This window comes from Gambusia affinis, linkage group LG17 (assembly GCF_019740435.1).
Source record: "Gambusia affinis linkage group LG17, SWU_Gaff_1.0, whole genome shotgun sequence".
NCBI classification, from domain to species: domain Eukaryota; kingdom Metazoa; phylum Chordata; class Actinopteri; order Cyprinodontiformes; family Poeciliidae; genus Gambusia; species Gambusia affinis.
The window spans coordinates 8,067,527-8,086,456 of record NC_057884.1 but is presented as its reverse complement, the minus strand read 5'-3'; the positions used below and the strand labels follow the sequence as shown (position 1 = coordinate 8,086,456).

General features: G+C 38.3%; 1 protein-coding gene across 10 annotated transcripts in view; it reads right to left on the bottom strand.

Moving 5' to 3' along the window:
- Positions 1-18,930, bottom strand: part of garnl3 (GTPase activating Rap/RanGAP domain like 3) — a 79,727-nt gene that overhangs the window by 18,302 nt on the left and 42,495 nt on the right. For 5 of the 10 annotated variants that reach the window (XR_006373283.1, XM_044143916.1, XM_044143921.1 and 2 more), the window contains 14 exons: positions 10,209-10,283; positions 9,210-9,312; positions 7,343-7,461; positions 6,544-6,608; positions 5,141-5,204; positions 4,938-4,964; positions 4,533-4,608; positions 3,982-4,080; positions 3,781-3,884; positions 2,412-2,520; positions 2,244-2,289; positions 2,032-2,138; positions 1,834-1,949; positions 1,303-1,425 (listed from right to left, as the gene is read on the bottom strand). Coding sequence is in view for 9 of the 10 variants with exons in the window: in XM_044143916.1 (XP_043999851.1) it covers positions 1,303-1,425; positions 1,834-1,949; positions 2,032-2,138; positions 2,244-2,289; positions 2,412-2,520; positions 3,781-3,884; positions 3,982-4,080; positions 4,533-4,608; positions 4,938-4,964; positions 5,141-5,204; positions 6,544-6,608; positions 7,343-7,461; positions 9,210-9,312; positions 10,209-10,283 (1,233 nt within the window). In the remaining variant the exon portion in view is untranslated. The remainder of the gene's footprint in view (positions 1-1,302; positions 1,426-1,833; positions 1,950-2,031; positions 2,139-2,243; positions 2,290-2,411; positions 2,521-3,780; positions 3,885-3,981; positions 4,081-4,532; positions 4,609-4,937; positions 4,965-5,140; positions 5,205-6,543; positions 6,609-7,342; positions 7,462-9,209; positions 9,313-10,208; positions 10,284-18,930) is intronic. The other 5 variants (XM_044143917.1, XM_044143923.1, XM_044143919.1 and 2 more) reach the window with 3 other exon arrangements.

Here is an 18,930-nt window from a genome sequence, read left to right as displayed (position 1 = left end):
ATCATTCATTAAATACAACAAAAATTCATATTTATTCATCCCATGAGACATTTCTCCCTTTTTCATTCCATTTTTACGCTTTAAGTCACAGCCTGGAGATATCCAGATGTTCTGTTTTTCAGCAGCAAATAGAAAAATAAAAATAAAGGGCAGAAGACATTCAAGTGGTCGGCAAACGAAGAAAACACATGAACAAAACAACTGAGGCAATTTCTCCGAGGTAGCACCACTTTATGGGTTCATCTAAAAGCAGTTGTTAGCTTGTCAGTGTCACGGTGAGCGACGGGCAGAATGATGGCCAAAACACTTTTCACAAACAGACAAGTCTGTAGGATTGATGGTTGGGATCGTAGTTTGGGATTTCTTCTTCTTCTGACTGTAAGGCTGTTTAAACACACATTAACTAAAGGGATGCCTCCACCATATTCACCTCACTAAGATAACACACAGAGGTTATGATATCATGGGCTGATTGGAAGTGATTATTCAATCCTGAGCTTTTCTTTGGACTGTGGTTCGCTCATCTGGCTCAAAAACAACAACAACTGTGTGGATTTATTTTATTATAACAGCTGGTTTAAAAGCAAAAACACCTAAAAAAAGTGTTCCAAATTAAATAAGGCAACTATTTTGATGCTTTATGCTTTTTAGGTTGTGTATCTGGTTTTATTTACTAATCACACCACCAGTCTCCTGTATTTTTTCAGATGTATACTCCTAGAACATTGTTTAACTTTGTCACAAAACATCCACAAAGTTCAGAGAATATTAAGGAAAATATAAAAGAAGCCAAAATAAATTTTGACATCTTCAATGTTTAGCTTTCTGGAGAGGGTTTTCCATTTGAAAGAAAACAGTTAAGAAAAATAAGTAATCAAATTAAATTACTTTTCTTGTTCAAAATGTATGTTAAATATTACAGCTCCATATCATACATATTAATTTTAGCTGATGATCTTAAAAGATTCATATACAGCAGATTGAACAAATGTACAATACTGTTGGAAATGAGAGGGGGGAAAAAAGCACCCCACCCTCTTCCTTTTCTAATAATTGAATTTCATTTGATTTTATTTCCTAGCAGCTGTGCAGTTTTGTTATAATCACTTCCACTTTCTTATAACAACATGGACAGTTCCCTGTATTGTTGAAATGGAAATGAGTCCTGTGATTTGGAGAGATGACCCAATGCTGGCATAATAATGTTTACCTTTTTAGAGCGTAACCACAATGTGTGTGTCGTGTTTTTTGCTGCCTTCTCCAAAAGACTTGCACAACATGTTGCTATGTTCGTAATCTCACCTGCCCTATTCGGACAAACTCGGCCTGCCGGGCCTCCTCCTTCTTGCGCGCCGACTTCGGAGACTCAGGCAGCACGTCGCTGAAAGACCTCCGGTTTAACATGTTCTGGGGAGAAAAGGGAACCTAAACGTGGAACACATAAAGTGTGGCCCACACAGGGAAAGAGAAAGGAAAAAGGCATCTTAGAGAAAAACCCTCAGGTGGGAGGGTGTTGAGCAGCAGCAGTGAAAACGCAGCTTGAACCAAGTCGTGTTAGGGCCAACGGTGAAGGGAAAGGAGTGGAAAAAACCCAAGAGGAATAAGAACAAAAGTGATATGAGGAGAGGGAGCCCTGCTGAGAAAGTCAGCATTGCAGTGGTACCCAGTCGGTGTGGTGCAGTGTGCGGAGGGAGACTGCAGTGAGATGTAGCAGAACGCAGCTGAGCAGTGGCTACAGTCGCTGCTGGTGACAGCAGGATTGGGGGAAACAAAAAAAAAAAAAAACCTATCCAGCTCTCTGTACAGGAGTTATGGTCAGGAAGGCTTCATTACCTTGTGCAGGTCAGGCATGAGGTCTTGGTAGAGCGAGCGGATCAGCATGTCAAGGGTCCGCTGACGTTTCTGGGCAAACGTTGGCGTCTCCAGTGTGGCTTTCTCTCCATTGATTACTGAGCGAGAAGAGGGGAGATCAGAGCATTAGAAACAAGTCAGCATACGCTCCTATGTGTCTGCGCTTTGTTGTTTTCATACATTTGACTAATAAAAAGTCCCTGAATTCGTGGTGGTCAGTAAATACAGGCGGAGATGGGAGAGGGGGTCCAAACAGTGGAACGCTCTCCTCCGAGAAAATCTTCAACCTGTGGCGAAGAGAAGGCTTTGTGAAATATTTTTAATCCCATTAAAAAAGCAAATGAAAGAAATGGAGCTCTGTGTAAAATAACCATTACACCACAGATACTCACCTGTAACTGTCATTCTGGCTGTTATACCTGACTAAAGCAAAAATATCTGCAAATAAAATGTATTGGAAAGCTACATGATGACTGAAGCACATTGATTTAGCAGATCATTTCAGTGTTCTGCTTTTCACGCTGGATTTGTTTGACATCCGTTGTCCATGTGAAGGATACGGGTGAAGTGTGATCGGATCATAGATGGTTTGAAGGACGACGGCGCGTCGTCCCCTTCCTGAAATACGATGGTAACGATGTCGTTTCCAATGTGCCTCTTCCTCTCCACCTTCCAGGCACACAAAGGCAAAAGACAGAAGCCTAAACAAAGAACCCTGATGAACCTGGGAAAGGTTTTGCCCCTTCTGCATTTATGGGCAAAAGTATTAATGCCGACAAAACTCTTTGACATTTTGTCACGATTCATTCCTGACCTTCAGTGGATTTTAGTGGATTTTTTTGAGATTGGTCAATGCAACCCAATATTTCTAAAGGACAACTGATCTCAGCTTTTTAAAAATACATATTTCTGACACATGTGGCATACAGTCAACCATACTACGACTTAATAAAATCCAGTGCTACTAGTAATTTCTGAAGTCAAACTCAAAATGATGTTTGGAGGAAACTGAGCACTACACCCTGAAAACACCAATAGATTGTTAACAAAAATTAAATGTACAGTTGGAACAACAATAGAAGTATTCAGATCACAAATTAGCAAATCATTAGGGTGGATGATAAAGAAGATGAAGAGGAAGTAGTAAATAAAAGTGCAAGCAATCACAAAGGAAGAAAAAAAGTAGACAAACAGGCATAAGTGAAAAACGGAAGCTGCTCAAACTGATTAAAAGTGACACAAAGCAACACATTTAGGTTAAATTACACACTGAATGCTAAGTCCATAACACATTTTTTCTGAACCAATGTAGTTGCAGCAACTTACAAAAGACCTTTTCCCTTTGAGCGTGAATCTTTTAGATTATTAGATCTGCATTTTTTGTTTTGTTTGATCGAACTAACTTCAAAAAATGTATATATATTTTCAGGTGTACAACATACGTCTAACTTGTAAACCTAGGATCCCCTTTTTTTTAAATCAAGCAGTATTCCTTCCACCTCCAAGCCTCTAGTGTTGCATCATAACCCTCTATAAACACCACGACTAACTCGCGATAATAAAATAATGTCCAGGCAGACGGCTTAGGAAAAGAAACACACCGGTCGACAGGCTGAGGTGAAATATCCTGGTGGGATGTGTTTGATCCGCGGCTCCTCTCTGGCATCACGCAACACTTCAGCAAACCCCAGGATGAGCACAGACTGTTTCCTATTACATACCCCCAGAGTGTCTGTCCTTTAGGCAAAATCCAATTATGTGTCAGATGTGCGAGCCAACTACTCCTTTACATCACATACATTGGCATTACATAAAAGAGCAACAATGTATATTATTTTTTTGCCTCTTATTATATGTCTACAGCTGCTGAAGTTATAAGCTGTCTTTATCCTGGGTTCCTCTCAGAGCAGTTTTATTTTCTCCACAAACCTGCTGCTTGTTCTCCTTAGAGTAGGGCAACATGGTGGAGACGTGGAACATGAGCTCATGGCCTTGATACACCGTGTAGATGGACTGAAGTCCTGTAGTGTCATCTGGAGAGACAAAACAGAAATCAAACTACATCGAAATGAAATCTCTTCACATCTCTTTTCTCGTAGGTCGATGACGGCGCTGCAAGCCTTTTCTTACTCTTGGTGTCGAGCCCTCCTCGATAGCCTGCCCAGCCCTGCAGTGAGACCGTGTCACCCAGCAAATTGAGGAACTTGTCGAAGTTCTCGCTCCCCGTCTCTAAAACGAACATAAAAGCCCGTCAACATGTACGTCGTGTCATATTTGCGAAGGTTTTCGCTCATTCTGATGTTCTCCACAAAACAGTGCATGGATTGAGCCCCTAGTAATCTGAAACTCCTAAATAAAACTCAATTGCCTTGAGAAATAAACGAATCATTTAAAGGCATTATTCCACCCGTGCGCAATGTAAATTTAGCTGCGAGACAAAAAAGCACAAATTTTAAAATCGCTTGAATATTTTTGACGAGGCACAGAAGCATTATATTTTTTATAGCAAAGCTAACCTAATAAATCATAGGCTATAGCTACGCTAAGCAGAGCTACAACTAAAAAGGCTAAAAATAAAGAAAACATCACAACAAATACATAAGACCCAATGTCAAATTATCACATTTAATTAAATCAACACATGACAAACATAAATTGTGCCAGTAAAGTAAGCGTTTTACCATTGCTAAACATCTCGTCATCTGTGAGCTGTCCGTCTCTGGCAAACAGCACACCAAATTTAAAATTGACTGAACCCTATAAAAAAAATAACAAACATGGACATTATAGTACAGAACAAAAACAACCAATATGGACATGTTCGCTAAAATCTGCATAAAAAATATGGCCCAACAAATGCATGTCATCTCCTTCATGAAAGCATAAAAAGCATTGATTTTGAATGCAATTATATTAGAGTCAGAAAAATGAATTAAATCAAAAAGTGCACTGAATATAGCTTTTTTGCAAAAAACAAAACAAAATCATGAATACAAGACTGGAAAATATACGTAACAAAATACTTTGCAGAAAAAAAGAGATAAATAACAGAACGAACGAGCAAACAGTGCTACATCCTTCCATACCTCCTGTTCCTCCAACACCAGCAGGTCCTGAGGAAAGAGGAAATAAAAAGTGTCATTCATACTAACCAGCACAGCGATGATAGATGACACAGCCTGAGGACATTATAGAGTTTAGGTGTTGCTGATCAGGCGTGGCGTGAAATGAACCGCCGCTCGGTTTTGAGCGGGGGGGGAGCCGGATGCTGCTCCGGTGTCACTCTCACCTTCTGAATCTCTGGATTGAGGATCTCCCTGGGGCCTTTCTCAAACCTGTCCATGTTCATTGCACTGTAATCGAGGAAAGACGAGGAGGAAATGAAATATTGGAAGAAGAGCAGGAGAGGGGTGGGGAAAAAAAGAGAGAACAAAAGGTAGGGATTTAGGAATGACTGAGGGCCAATGGCTCAGAAAGTCATTCTGAAAAATGAGAACTGATATGGGGGATTTCTCATCTTAATTTGAACAATTTGAGCTTGTTTCAATTTCACTGGTGATCCTCCCAAGCCTGAGGAATTCATCATTTCCAATCTCCTCTGTCATGCAGCTTCTTATATCTTGTTTCTAGTCTTGACATTTGCTACCTGAAACACAAGGTCTTCTGTGCAAATAGCCAAACCATCTATTAAGTAAAGGGAATATATGGGCCATTCTTGTGCAATGTCGTTTTTGAAACTGAACCGCAATAATGTTTAAGGGCACACCTCGTCCATTTTATGCAATTTAATAGTTATCATAGAGTAAAAAGTTTAGATTCTGAATCCTTTAGTATCACATATTTGTTTCAGTGACAGACAAAATAAGAAGAATATAATCAAAAATGTCATTTATTTAAGTAACTTAATTTAAAAAGATAGACATATAAATCAAATGAAGCAGATTCATAACAGACAGTTTGATATATTTTTAATATTTGTCTCTGTTCATTTCTTCACACAGTCTTGTAGAAGGCAGAAAGACAGTAGGAAGTTACGTCACAAATTATTATTGGTAATAAATGTTGGCTTTTGAGAGTGCTGCGTCCAAGAATCCTAATGGAGAGTTGAGTGGAAGGGAAAAGTGTTGTGGAAAAGAGAGGAAACGCTTTAGCAATAACTTTATCTTTAAGAGGCATTGTTCTTTATAATTTTGTTTAATGATTTAAAGTAAACTTTGATGTTTTATTTATGCTGCCATTATGTAACTTTTTTTTAATATAACTAAACACTGGTTACCAGAGGGATTCCGCTGGCTCACGTGCAGATCGTAGCCACAATGAAATAGGATTCAATACGAATTAATCAGAAAACATTACTTTTACAAATGATTCAAGATCAGTACATTAGTTTTCCTTATTTGTCTCCATAATGCATTGCTAATTTCTAACAACCAAGAGAACGGATTTGATACACAGCGTATGGATTCACAGTCTACAAAAAGGTTGAAAAGTTGAATATATCACCCTAACCTGCAAATGCTGCAGGCGTACAACCCCTGTATTATGGACCTGTTGCATTACGTCCAACGTAAATAATAAGAAAAACTCTGGTGCCATTTTACAATGCAAGGCTGAGTTCTGATGTCTCAGAAGCGACATATGTGAAACCAGATCTTGATAAAAAGCAAAATAAAAGTTGTGTTTGTATCTCACCTTAAGATGGACTTGACTGATAGTGTTTTAGTCGGACTGTACGGGAGGCTGATCTTCAAAGTTCCCTGAGTGAATAAGAGTGACAAACATCCGGGGTTAAAAACCACATTGACCACCTCAGTGTCCTTCACCGTCTGGTTTGAAAAATGTCCATGCTTTAAACATGCTTTCCTGCTGCTCCTCATGGATTTTCCGTGCAAATAAGATGCTCTCCACAACTCTACCTGACAAGCTCCCAAAAGCACTCGGGCTTTCTTCAATTAAAGACAAAATGATTGCAGAGTTGCTCTGTTGCAGAACGACGACGACACAAACATCCTGTATGAGTTAAAGTCTCGTCAGAAAAGGGAGAAATCAATGTGCTCATGCAGCGGAGGTGCGGCGCCCTAATCAGGTTCCAGACGAGGCCGCAGAGCAAAATTAGATCCCTGCTGTCCTGGTCATGTAACTGAATCACTAAACAGCAAACACACATCGAGAAACTTGCTTCCTACACACACTAGGACTCAAAGGTGGAATAACAAGGTCCCAAAACATAGCAGTCTGCACATCTTTATATTCCTTCAACAAATACATGCAAGAAGAAATTATTTATACAACATTTCGTTTGCTGGAGTGCTATTACTTAAAAAACACTCGATTTGCGGAGGATATTGTGAGGCAGTAATGTTTGTAAAGTGTCTTTCTTCAAAAGAGTCTTCATATTGACATTCATCTTACTCACCAGATTGAAAAATTCTAGAGAAGGTATTCAGAGCTTAACTCGGTCCATTTATGGTAAATAATCGAGTCAGCTCACCGTTTTTCTCCAGAGAATGGCTCGGTACTGAGGGACTCGCTGGTTGTTCTGGTCCGAGAGGACGACCGACAGGTAGAAAGGGTTTTTCTCGGCATCTGTACCCACGTAGTTCTGGTGGACTGAAGGAAGAAAAAGGCGACGCATGGATGGAAGTTAAGCTCTGTCACATTTCTTATATGTTGCAGCCGCAAACTTTAAGGTATTTTTCATTGGGGGGGGGGGTCCAAAATTTTAAAAGCGCGGCATGAATTTGTATCTGCGTGCTTTACAATATTAGTTGTCAGTTCTCTAAGAAACCAAATCACAAAACAGCTGTGTTCACACTCACAATAAGATACAGACAGGTAGACTATCTTTAGTTGTGTGATTTCTCAAAGTCAATGATTCCACTACATTTTATTTCTGGGTGTCAGAATGAAGTAACCTGAATACAAATGACTGCCTGTGGGAAAACAAACAAACAAAAAAACATACATCCTCTTCCTTCCACTTCACATTGATGGATTATTTTGTGTTGATCCATCATATAAAATACTAAAAAGGAAAAACGCTCAAATTGTATTAATACTTTTGTGAGACATCGTACACGCAAAAACAAAAGCTATTATAATGTCACCAATCTCGTCTCTGTTGTTTTGTGCACTTTATCTATTATGGTATATTTTCCTTGTCATATATAATATTTCATTAAGTCTTAACCCGAGTTGCTAAACCTTTGAGTCAGGCTATTCCTGCCTCCTTCTCTGCAGTTGATAATGTCACGTCTTTAGAAACAACGCCACGCAAACCTCTGAATCTAGTTAGACTCCAATTGTTTTTAGCCATTCGTTCATTGGCATATTTTATGCCTTAGATAAAGCAACAACTGTGCATTGTTTTCTTTTGGTTTGGTTTGGAATAGTCTTTATTTTATGCTTTTTAATCCCAGAAAACAGAAGATTTTTTCTTTTTCTTTTAAGTCAGATCATCCATAAAATGTGAATTCATGCCACTGTATAAATGCAGGTGCTCCATCACACAGGAAGTGGCCTCTAGTTCATCATGTGTTATCAGCCGCAGAGAGCTAGCTCAGGCTGTGAGACACAGATGGCTCAGCTGTGGTCCAAACAGGTCGAGCCAACTTTCTAAAGACCCGGCTCATTTTGAAACTCCCTGTTCCACAGCCTCATTAGATCCTGAGTGGAGGACAAAATGGATTTTTTTTCTTCGTAGTTTTTGTATATAACTAACTTTCCCTCAGAAGCGTCTGTATCCACCCCAGGTTGTATAATTTATCTCAACCTTTCAGACGGCTGTGCTCTTTCTGGCTTAAATTGCGGTTAAGGAACGCAGACTTTTATCTTCTGTTGTGGTACTTGCGTTGCCACCTACACCGTGAGTCGGGCACCGGGCAGGTTCTTCATGTTAATGAGGATGTTGAAACGATGAGAGTCAGAGAGGTGAAGGAATAGGTGACTAATTTCAATGTTTTTCTTTCTTTTTACTTTCTCTGTTATTACAAGCTCGATGCGTGGAAGTTGACATTACTTTGTCTGACTACTGAGACTGTGCTGCATTTTCTCCAAAGGTTTTCTCCATAGGCGGCGTGTGAGATTAGAGTTTAGTTGAGCTGGAATATAGTTTGATTTTAGTTACAAATGAAGAGCGATGCAGCACAGAGACAATACTGAATTTATATGATATGAAGCATTTTGTGCACTAGAGAAGACGTTCAATGCATGATTTGTTTCTGCAGGCCCTTAAAGCCGTCTCACTGGCTTTGTCTCGGTCTCACCTCATGTGTTTCACAGTCTTATTTTAAACTGCCTCTTTAGTAATCATGTTTTTTTTTTATTTCTAAACAGAGCCCTTACGGAGCACCACTGACCTTTTCCCAAGAAGTACTTAAAGTACCATCTGGTGTGGTACTCTGGATTTTCCAGATGGACGTCCGTTCTCCTCCATGTTCCTGGAGTGTAGTCTGAAGCCTGCTTGTCACATGCACACACAAAAACACACACACACACACCCACGCACACACACACACACATCGTCATTCTGATGGTCATCCCTTGAATAATAGCAATTCTTTCTCAATAGAAGACAGGAAATCAGACATGAAGAACCAACTGTCTACTGTCAAAGTTGAACATTGGCTTGTAGGAGCAAAATGTTTACCAGTTGAAAGCTAGGAAGTTATTCTCCTATAATATAATATGACACCTGAGACGGCAACGACAATAGACAAAAGCATGGGAGCAAATCTTTCTGGGCAATTGAGCAAATCATTACCGACCACTTGGGGGCACTCATACAGCACTGAACGTTTACCCCAAGATGGTCAATTGGCCTTTCCCTCCATTCATCCATTTAATGTCTACACCTGTAGATGGTGGGTACCCCGGACCGTCATGCTGCCAGGTTACAACCTTAGTAACAGCATCACCATGCAGCCACCAAATGGTCCTTAAGCATGAAAGAGACATAAAATCACGACAAAAATCTGGACCCAAACTACACAACGTGAGTGCTGGGGGATGTGAGCACACTGAAAGCAACCTATTAAATTCAAAGACATGACAACCAGGATTTTATCTTTCACAACGTTTCTTGTTATTTAAAGCCACATAAAATCATTTTCCAAACACCAACACACATGGCAAGACTAACGACAACACATTAGTATTTACAGATGCCCCTATGCTCATTTTTTTTTTTTTATGTAGGACGAAACTTCAATGACATGTTTAATTTTTCCAGACCTTGTACCAAGTTAATTACCTCTTTCTTACTTGTCCTGCAGAACATAAGAGGTGATATATATGGATGTATGGATGGATGGAAAAGGACAGAGATTTGTACAAGAAGAATTTGATATTATTTGTACCTCATCTAATGAGCCGTTCTCCACCCTGAAGCGTCCCGCCCTGTGAATGGCCCCATCTGCATCACTGGAAATCAGCTGAGAGGGAGACAGAGAAACATGTTTATATTTAAACTTGTGGTCATTTGGGGCTTGTGGCAGGAAAATGCAGAGGTCACGAATGCACCGCAAACATGGACAAAAAAGGGAACCACAGCAGACACATCACCACTCTGTGAAAACAGCATCCAACGTCCTGCTGTACATACAGGGGCAATCTGTTTTCTATAATGGAAAATCAAAACTTTAATCTGCTTAGTACATCTGTAGTTACTCAACATTTCTCTCCCAAACTAACCTGACTGTAGCAGAGAGAGGGCTTTGACTATAAAACTGGACAGCTCATGAAGGGATGAAAGAAATAATGTATCTGTGTAGTTATAAGAATAAGCAGGTCTTGTTTAGATGGTCATATTGTGACAAGAGATTCAAAAGGGAAGGAAAGAAAGAACACAATATGAATGAGAAACAAATTCTGGAAAAACAATTTTCTTTAAACATTTTTTTTCACACTCTTATCAACGCCTTAAAATATTAAAATCAAACTCCATCCTTTCCCAGACTGTGTAGGAGCCCTGAATCTAGTTTTTAGCATTTTACATCTGTGCTGACGTTTGTGTTTATGATTAATTAGAGAAAAGAAGTATGCCGTCTTTGAAAGACTAAACATCTCTGAGGGGATGTTTACATGCTGTTAGGACTTCTCGGTGATTCCATCTGTCTTCTTGGAAACAGTTTTTTTTTGTCCTTTTCCAATTTTCCTCAGGTAAGAAATACTTGGAATTGCTAATTTCCCCTGACAGACTGAAAGATGTATTAACTGTGCTGCACAGAAGGCTCCCAGCAGCCAGTGTTGATGTAAAACGTTGCTTCTATCAACATCTCATCTAATGGAGGACATGAAAAGGAGAACGGAAGAATCTCAGATGAAAGTGGGGTGAAATATTCATCCATCATTTATCTATCTATCTAGATAGATACTATACACTCACCCAAACTATACACTCACGATGTATAGTTTGGGTCCTATATATATATATATATATATATATATATATATATATATATATATATATATATATATATATATATATATATATATATATATATATATATATATATATATATATATATATATATATATATATATATATATATATATATATATATATATATATATATATATATATATATATATATATATATATATATATATATATATATATATATATATATATATCTCTATATATACATATATATAGATATATATATATATAGATATATATATAGATATACGTATATATAGAGATATATATGATATACTGCTTATCATAAGTGTCAGAAGCAAGATTTATGCACTATTAATGCAAAGTATGGAAAAAAGCTTAACTCTGTTGATAATATGTAAATCGCCTTGCAACAATTTCTAGTTTGGTTACAGATTCAAACTTAATGTCTTTTTTTCCCTGGGACTGAACAAACCATGTAGTGTTGGATGTGTGTTAAATTGTTTTTCACCTTCAGAAGGTGAAATTCTTTTTCTTCGGATTTGCTAAAATAATTGAAACTCATTGGTCAGACTGGATTTTGACCATCACCTCTCCAACACTGAAGTTTAACTGAGCCAAAAAGACACATGACTATAATTTTAAGTCAATCAATTATATGTATGTATGTTTTGGACATTGATGTGTTGGAAGGTGAAGTTTTTTGTTCCCTGTAGAGGTTGAAGCAAACTCCAAACTGGATTTAAACCAGAGAAAGAATAAATGAACTCATTAGTGCAGACCACCTTTTATTTTTTTTTTATTATTATGATTAAGATTTATATTGTTATGTTACCCAAATTTCCATTCCTAGGAACAATTGTGATGTTACAACAATAGAGTTTTTCTTGGCTTATCTTATAAATTTGTGTCCACTATTTGCACTATTCAAATTGACAAATTATGAAAAAGCTTCATATTTCTTCCAAAGCCCTGCAAAAAAAAAAAAAAAAAAAAAAAACACAAAAAAAACCTGTAGTATTGTATCTTTAAATAAAAAATTACTCCATTTAAGTATTCATTTTAATATTAAACACCACCAGCTCATGGATTGATGCCGGGTTGCTAGGCAACGAACTCTCTAATCCCTTGCTTATCCCTCTCCTCATGACTTTCTCTTTGCTCTTAGCTCTTTGACCCTCCCGACTGTCGAGCACAATTTTGTTCCCGTCACTGACAGAGGTCGCCGCTGAGCCAGTACAAAAAAAAAAAAAAAAAAAAGAGAATAAAAAAGTGATTTGGGTCCTTGCACGCACTGTTTGATGCTCGGTTGGCACATCCCTACAGGAAAACGAAAAGGGAGCAGAGTTGTAATATATCATGAAGCTGTCTAAAAACACCTAATCATGTTTAGTTTATGATCATTTAAAAAAAAAAAAGAAGACTCAGCTACTCCCTCTCCAAGCAAAGGCAGACAAAGGTTTTAATTTTAGTTGAAAATTTGGCTAAAAGCAACAAAAGAATCAAAACCTCAACTGTAATCTTGTTAAAAGGATGAAAAAGTGACATCTAAAGCAAAATAGCTTGAACAAATATACACTCCCCTATGCTGCTAGTCAGGTTACGTGTGATGCCCCCAGAAACTGATCAGATTATATGAGAAAGAAAACAAATAGTAATAGTAGTTTGTCTGTTGGTTAAGTAGAGTACTGTGGGGTTTCCTCTGACCAGCTTTAATACGTTTGTTCAGGTTTTCCATCTATAACTCTATGTCAGTGTTTCCCTCACAGCTTTCTTGTGTGGCTTTTGCTAAAATGTTTCAGATCCTCAAACAACATCAATATCAGACAATTATATTATAAGTACAAAAGGCAGATTTCAAATGAGGTTTTTATTTAAGGAGAAAAAGCTTCCCAATCCAACCTGGTTTCATATAATGTATAGATAATTTACACAAACAGACAGAGAAAGATTTAAAAAAAAAGGTAAATAATAAAGACTGAGGTTGCCTGATGTTTATTCGAAGATGTTTCAGTTGAATGAGAAAGTAGCAAATAGTCCGAGTGACCTCTGACCCATAAACGCAGCATCAGAGTGAGAATATTATAAATGTTTAGTGAACAACAGAAACTGAACAAGAAGAGGGTTTTAGTCAGGATATAAAGAAACAACATGCATTTAGACTGTCTTGCTAAGAAACTATCAGATGTCAATGTCAACTACAAATGCCACAATTCCAATTATTAATAATAGAAAAACAGAACTAAAACTGTTCGACACATGTGTGTGTATTTTGCTATTTCTTTTCTGAGAAAGAGGAAACTGAATCATCCAGTGTCCCTTCGCATGCATTTATTTAGCTTGTTGATTTTTGGCAGGGAAAGATTTATTTAGCTCTAAATGGAATTGCAAAAGCAACTAAATAACAATATAGGTAAAGACATAGAGGGGGCGCAGTGTATGGAGTATGGATGAATGAAACACCCCCCAAAAAAAACAGTTACACAAAAGTGTTTCACTGTCAAGATGGTCTGTAGTTTGTTTTGTTGAAACCTGAAGTGTCAAATAAACTTCAGTGGAGTTTGAAAACAAAATATGTGTATAAGTTTATGTCTGTTTGAACAATGTGTGAGCCCAGTTGATTTTTTTCTTCTTTTTGGGGGGAATTTTATTGTAACCCACAGGGGGCCATAAGAAAATCTTTGGGAACTACAGTGTTTGTTAACCATTACAAACAAAGATCACTTAGTTGATTCAATTCAGCTAATTGCATTTTGCATTTTATTGGCAAATTGGCACCTGTCCCTAAAGCAAGCATGAGGGGACAGTGGAAAGAAAAACTCCCTTGTAACAGGAAGAGTGAAAAAAAAAAATCTACCTTGGCAACCATTCTGGATTTTGTTGTGTATCTTCAAGAGGAACTACCAACTTTCCAGCATTTTTCTCCCCAGATTAGAACTTGGCAATTTCAAGTAGAAATGGACCAGATTATTAAAAATCACTGTTCTTCTAAACAAGTGACTTTCAAAAACAGACAAAATTGCCTTCCCTGACCGGTGTTGACTAGACAGCCTTCATGGTCTCTATTGTGCTCGGATGCATTTTTGATGATTTTACTGGAGACAAAAATAAATGCAAGTGGGAAACCAATATTTTCAATAAAATTCGTTAATCATAGAAGTCGTGAACCTAACGTTCAAACGTGACTACCAAGTAAGAGCCACTGAGCATGTCGTTAAGGTTAATTAAAAAGGCTAGAGAAACATTTTTTGTTTCGCATGCAGGAACATGAAAATATCCCCCTGAACTCCTCTCTCAACAAATGATCCAAACCCCTCGCTGACATGCATTACTTTCAAGCAGTGCGTCGCGGGACAAAGAGTTGGGAGTGTCATGCTCAAGTGCGCGAACAATGACTTATTTTGCATCTATTTGATGTTTTCGCTTTGAGGCCGTGTACATGAGTGAAGCAGTAGCCGCTTTTCCTCCCCGAGGTCCATAATGAGACAATAAAGTCCCACAGATTGAGAGCCGAGCCTGCTTACAGCAGGTGTGAAGCTCTGATAAACGACAGAGAGGTTTTCTCTGAAATAATTAGCTGCGTCTTCCAAGAAGCCGCGGAAAACGCCGCACTTCTCTTGCTGCCTGATGCATAATAGTACGGGTGAAAACAAATAAATTCCCGGTGCGGCGGTATGTGACTGTGTTTGCCTGCATTCATGGGTGGCTCAATGGGCTTTGCTATTGAGATCCAAATGCGTGTGTGTGTGTGTGGAAATGGGGAAGTAAATTCTGATGCTGTAGGCCTCCATCTCCTTCCATTTCTCTCGCCTTCTGCAACCTGAAGCATCTACTGGCAACATAATGGAGGGGAACCCGGTGCAGCATTCAGAAGAAGCCACGAGCCGCCTCCCCTGTGTGTGTGCGTGCGTGTGTGTGCGTGCGTGTGCGTGTGCGTGCGGGCTGCACTCGTGGGGAAAACATTCAGTGTGCCAGCGTGTTGAGCTGTAGAATTCACATCGTCTGTACTGGGAGAGTTTCAAAAGTGAAAAATGTCAGGAGAAAAGAGGGATTAAGTGCTCTAGGAAGTCTGCGTGGGGGTCTACGCACCCACATGCATCACACAGACTCTGCTTCTAAATCTTAACAGAAGAGTTGCCAAGGAGGAGAGAGCTGCACTCCAATGAGTCTCTGGGCTGAAGGAGGCAACGAAGAGGCAACAGGGGAGAAGAGGGGAGCCTGTTATGCTTTTACACTTTAACAAACAACTTATAAAACACCTCAGTGTATCTGGAGAGAGACGCAGTAGCAGAAGGGGTAAGGAGGAAAAAAAATAAGAAAAAGAGTCACAAATTACATACACAGTGGATTGTAAAAGGCTATGCGCCCCAATAAAAATGATCAAAATGAGGGGATGACTGACTACTTTTAGTCACGAATACATCCATCCATCCATCCATCCATTTTCTGTTCACCCTTGTCCCTATTGGGGTCGGGAGGGTTGCTGGTGCCTATCTCCAGCTACGTTCCGGGCGAGAGGCGGGGTCACCCTGGACAGGTCGCCAGTCTGTTGCAGGGCAACACAGAGACATACAGGACACACAACCATTCACACACACACTCACACCTAGAGAGAATTTAGAGAGACCAATTAACCTGACAGTCATTTTTTTGGACTGTGGGAGGAAGCCGGAGAACCCGGAGAGAACCCAGGACCTTCTTTCTGCAAGGCAACAGCTCTACCAACTGCGCCACTGTGCAGCCCATCATGAATACTTTTAATGTGCAATTTGACTAAAAAAACGAATCTATCAGCAACCAACATCTGATTCAGAAATGTTCAGGTGATTTAGTTCTTAACTCTGGCTAGAGTTTAAGTTTCCTCTCTCAAATGTAAGTTTTTCAGGTTTTTGCTTGGACTTGCTGTGATGATGAAGAAAAAAACTCCTCATTCTCAACTCTTTAGCTGACGCCTGAAGGATTTTTAGTCCAACCGACTTGTAGTTTTACCTGATTATGATTTCACAATAATCTAAAATCAAAGCTGGATGCTGCCACCACTATGTTTTAGCTACAAAATGCAAAGTGTCAGGAAAATTTAGCAAAAAGAGACGCACTTAATTTCAGATTAATAAAAATAAATAAATAATTGAATCCGTAAGCCCTTAATTAATTTAATTCAAGATCAGTACTAAAGTCAAACACAAAGTAGAATCCACAAACAAACAGCAGAGATCCTACTAGCTTAAAACACATGCATACTATCACCCATTCAAACAGCTTCAATTTTGATGTGCAAAAAGGAACGTTTTACAAACAGAATCAAATTTAAAACACATTTGGTTATTATGGTTAGGCTATCAAATCAATATCTTTCTATCCCCTGATAGATAACTGGGTCTCATCATTGGGCTTGTTCATGCAGACTCACAGCCCTCGTAGAGAGGGAGGCAGCTGAGCAGGAGTGAGGAAGACGGGGAGGAAATGGAGAGGGGAAGAAGAGAGGCAGGTGCACAGGCAGAGATGGCAAAAAAATTTAATAATAATAATAATAATAATAATAAAGAAGTTAGGATGAGGATGCCGGAAGAAATGAAAATTAGAAGGGGAATTTAAAATAAATAAAGCACTTAGTTGAAAAAGGCATTTAAGAGTAAGAATGAGGAGAAGCATAATGAAAGTCTTTTTGTCCTTTTCATAGCTCAAGTCTTCATTTTTAAACTGTTATTTATTTATTTTTTTAAAAACCTCTTTGTTGTGTTTGAGCTTTTCTACAAATGCAATCCAGATGGGAAGTGGAAGAAGCTACTTTAGACGCCTCTGGCTGACAAAATCGAAAAAAAAAAAAAAAATTTCCATTTATTTGTACCATAGAAAAACTTACATAAGGCACAATTAAGCCCCATCCATGGCACATCTTGTATGAATAACTCTTCCTTCAATCTTCAGTACAATGCAGTGCTTTAGGAAACATGTGGTATATTAAAAAAAATTGAGTTTTCAGGCAGAACACTGGTGGGTTGATTCTTATGCAACGCTGTGATTTATCCACCAAACTGGAAAGATCCAGATTTTGGTATCTGATACAGAAGTGGTACCTGTTCAACAATTTCACATTTTGTCAAGTACTTTACCAGGATTGTAAGCTCAGTCAGACTGGAAGGAGAGCAGAAAGGTCAGAGGATGACAGGCATTTTCTGCTTTTAGCTCCATCTGTATTTACAAGTGACCAACTTTTAAGTCCCAGTGAAATAAAAGTATAAACGTAATCTGAATTATAATGCTGCCATTACCATGTTTAACAGTGGAAATGGTGTGTTCATGGTGATGTGTAGCGTTTATTTTCCACTTTTGCGTTTTACATGTCGGACAAAAGGTTCCGTTTTGGTTTAAACTGGATTTTCTGACTGCAAATAAATAATTCTGTCAACAATGACTGTCTTTAGGAAAAAAAAAAAAAAAAAAAACTTGGTTCAGCTGGGAATTATTTAGTTCAGATTGGACCGGCCTGAGATGGTTTAATGCAGACGAAAAGCTTACATGAAAGGAAGCAAACAGGTTGCTACTATCAGTGTTGTTAACCTGTCATAGCATCTTATGGTGCTTACATATTTCTTTTATTTTGTCTGTCAGTTTCTCAAAGTTTCTTTTGATGTAATTAAGAAGCTCTATCGGTGTCTCAGACAGGCCAGGTTTAACAATAATAGCAGTTTATACTTTGACCACCAGACAACACTGCATGTGGTGGACTCAAATTCAATAAAAAAAAAAATAAATAAATAATATATATATAAATCACTGCTATCCCTTCAAGATCTTGCACCTTGAGATATAGTTACACATATACATAGTAAAAAGAAAGAAAAAGAAAGATTAAAAGTTAAAATGTCTGGTACACAATAAATACGGTTGAGGTCAAATTAAAAACTATAACGGTTCAGACTCTGTGAAACCATACAGGATAGGGAATATTTTTTACCCAAGCTGTTTAATGCTAGACGGCAAGACGATGGAACGGGAGTTCAGGAGGGGCTTCTGACTGAGACGAGGACATAAATATCTCAGGGTGTCAAACAGACAATCCAGTGACTCAGGCTGTAAAGAATATACAGAATAATGAGCTGCATTCAGAGCAGGAAATGAAATGTGGCAAATCAAATTAATGACAGAGACAAACAAGACCAAAAAAAGCTTGCAGTCAGTTTTTGTGGTTTTTATGCGATTCCCATTATTTTATCCTTGGATCCACAATAGTTTTTTTTATTTTTATTGTTTTTTTATCATCTATCAAGGAACTAATTCTAGAAGAAGCAGACATTTGATTCAGAATGTGAAGTGATTTACTCATATCACATTAGTCTAGGCTCATAACCCTGGTTATGAAATTGGACTTGCATCATATCAGTAAAGTACTAAAAACCATAAATCCGCTAACTCAGTTTTTCCTGTTGGAATATTACACGTGTCTGCTGGTTTAGAGATAACACAAGCAGATGAGGTGTGTGGGAAGACATACTAATAAAGTTGGTGTTTATGAGATATGACAGGTGGTTTATCATATGTTTTAAGCATTAGACTGAATCAGTCATGCTGCTGGAACTTGCTATGTGCAACCTGTTAACCCTACAATCCCACCCACAAGCATACTGTATATTTGGGAAGTTCTGGAAATGCAAAAGCCACAACATCTAGTCGTATTT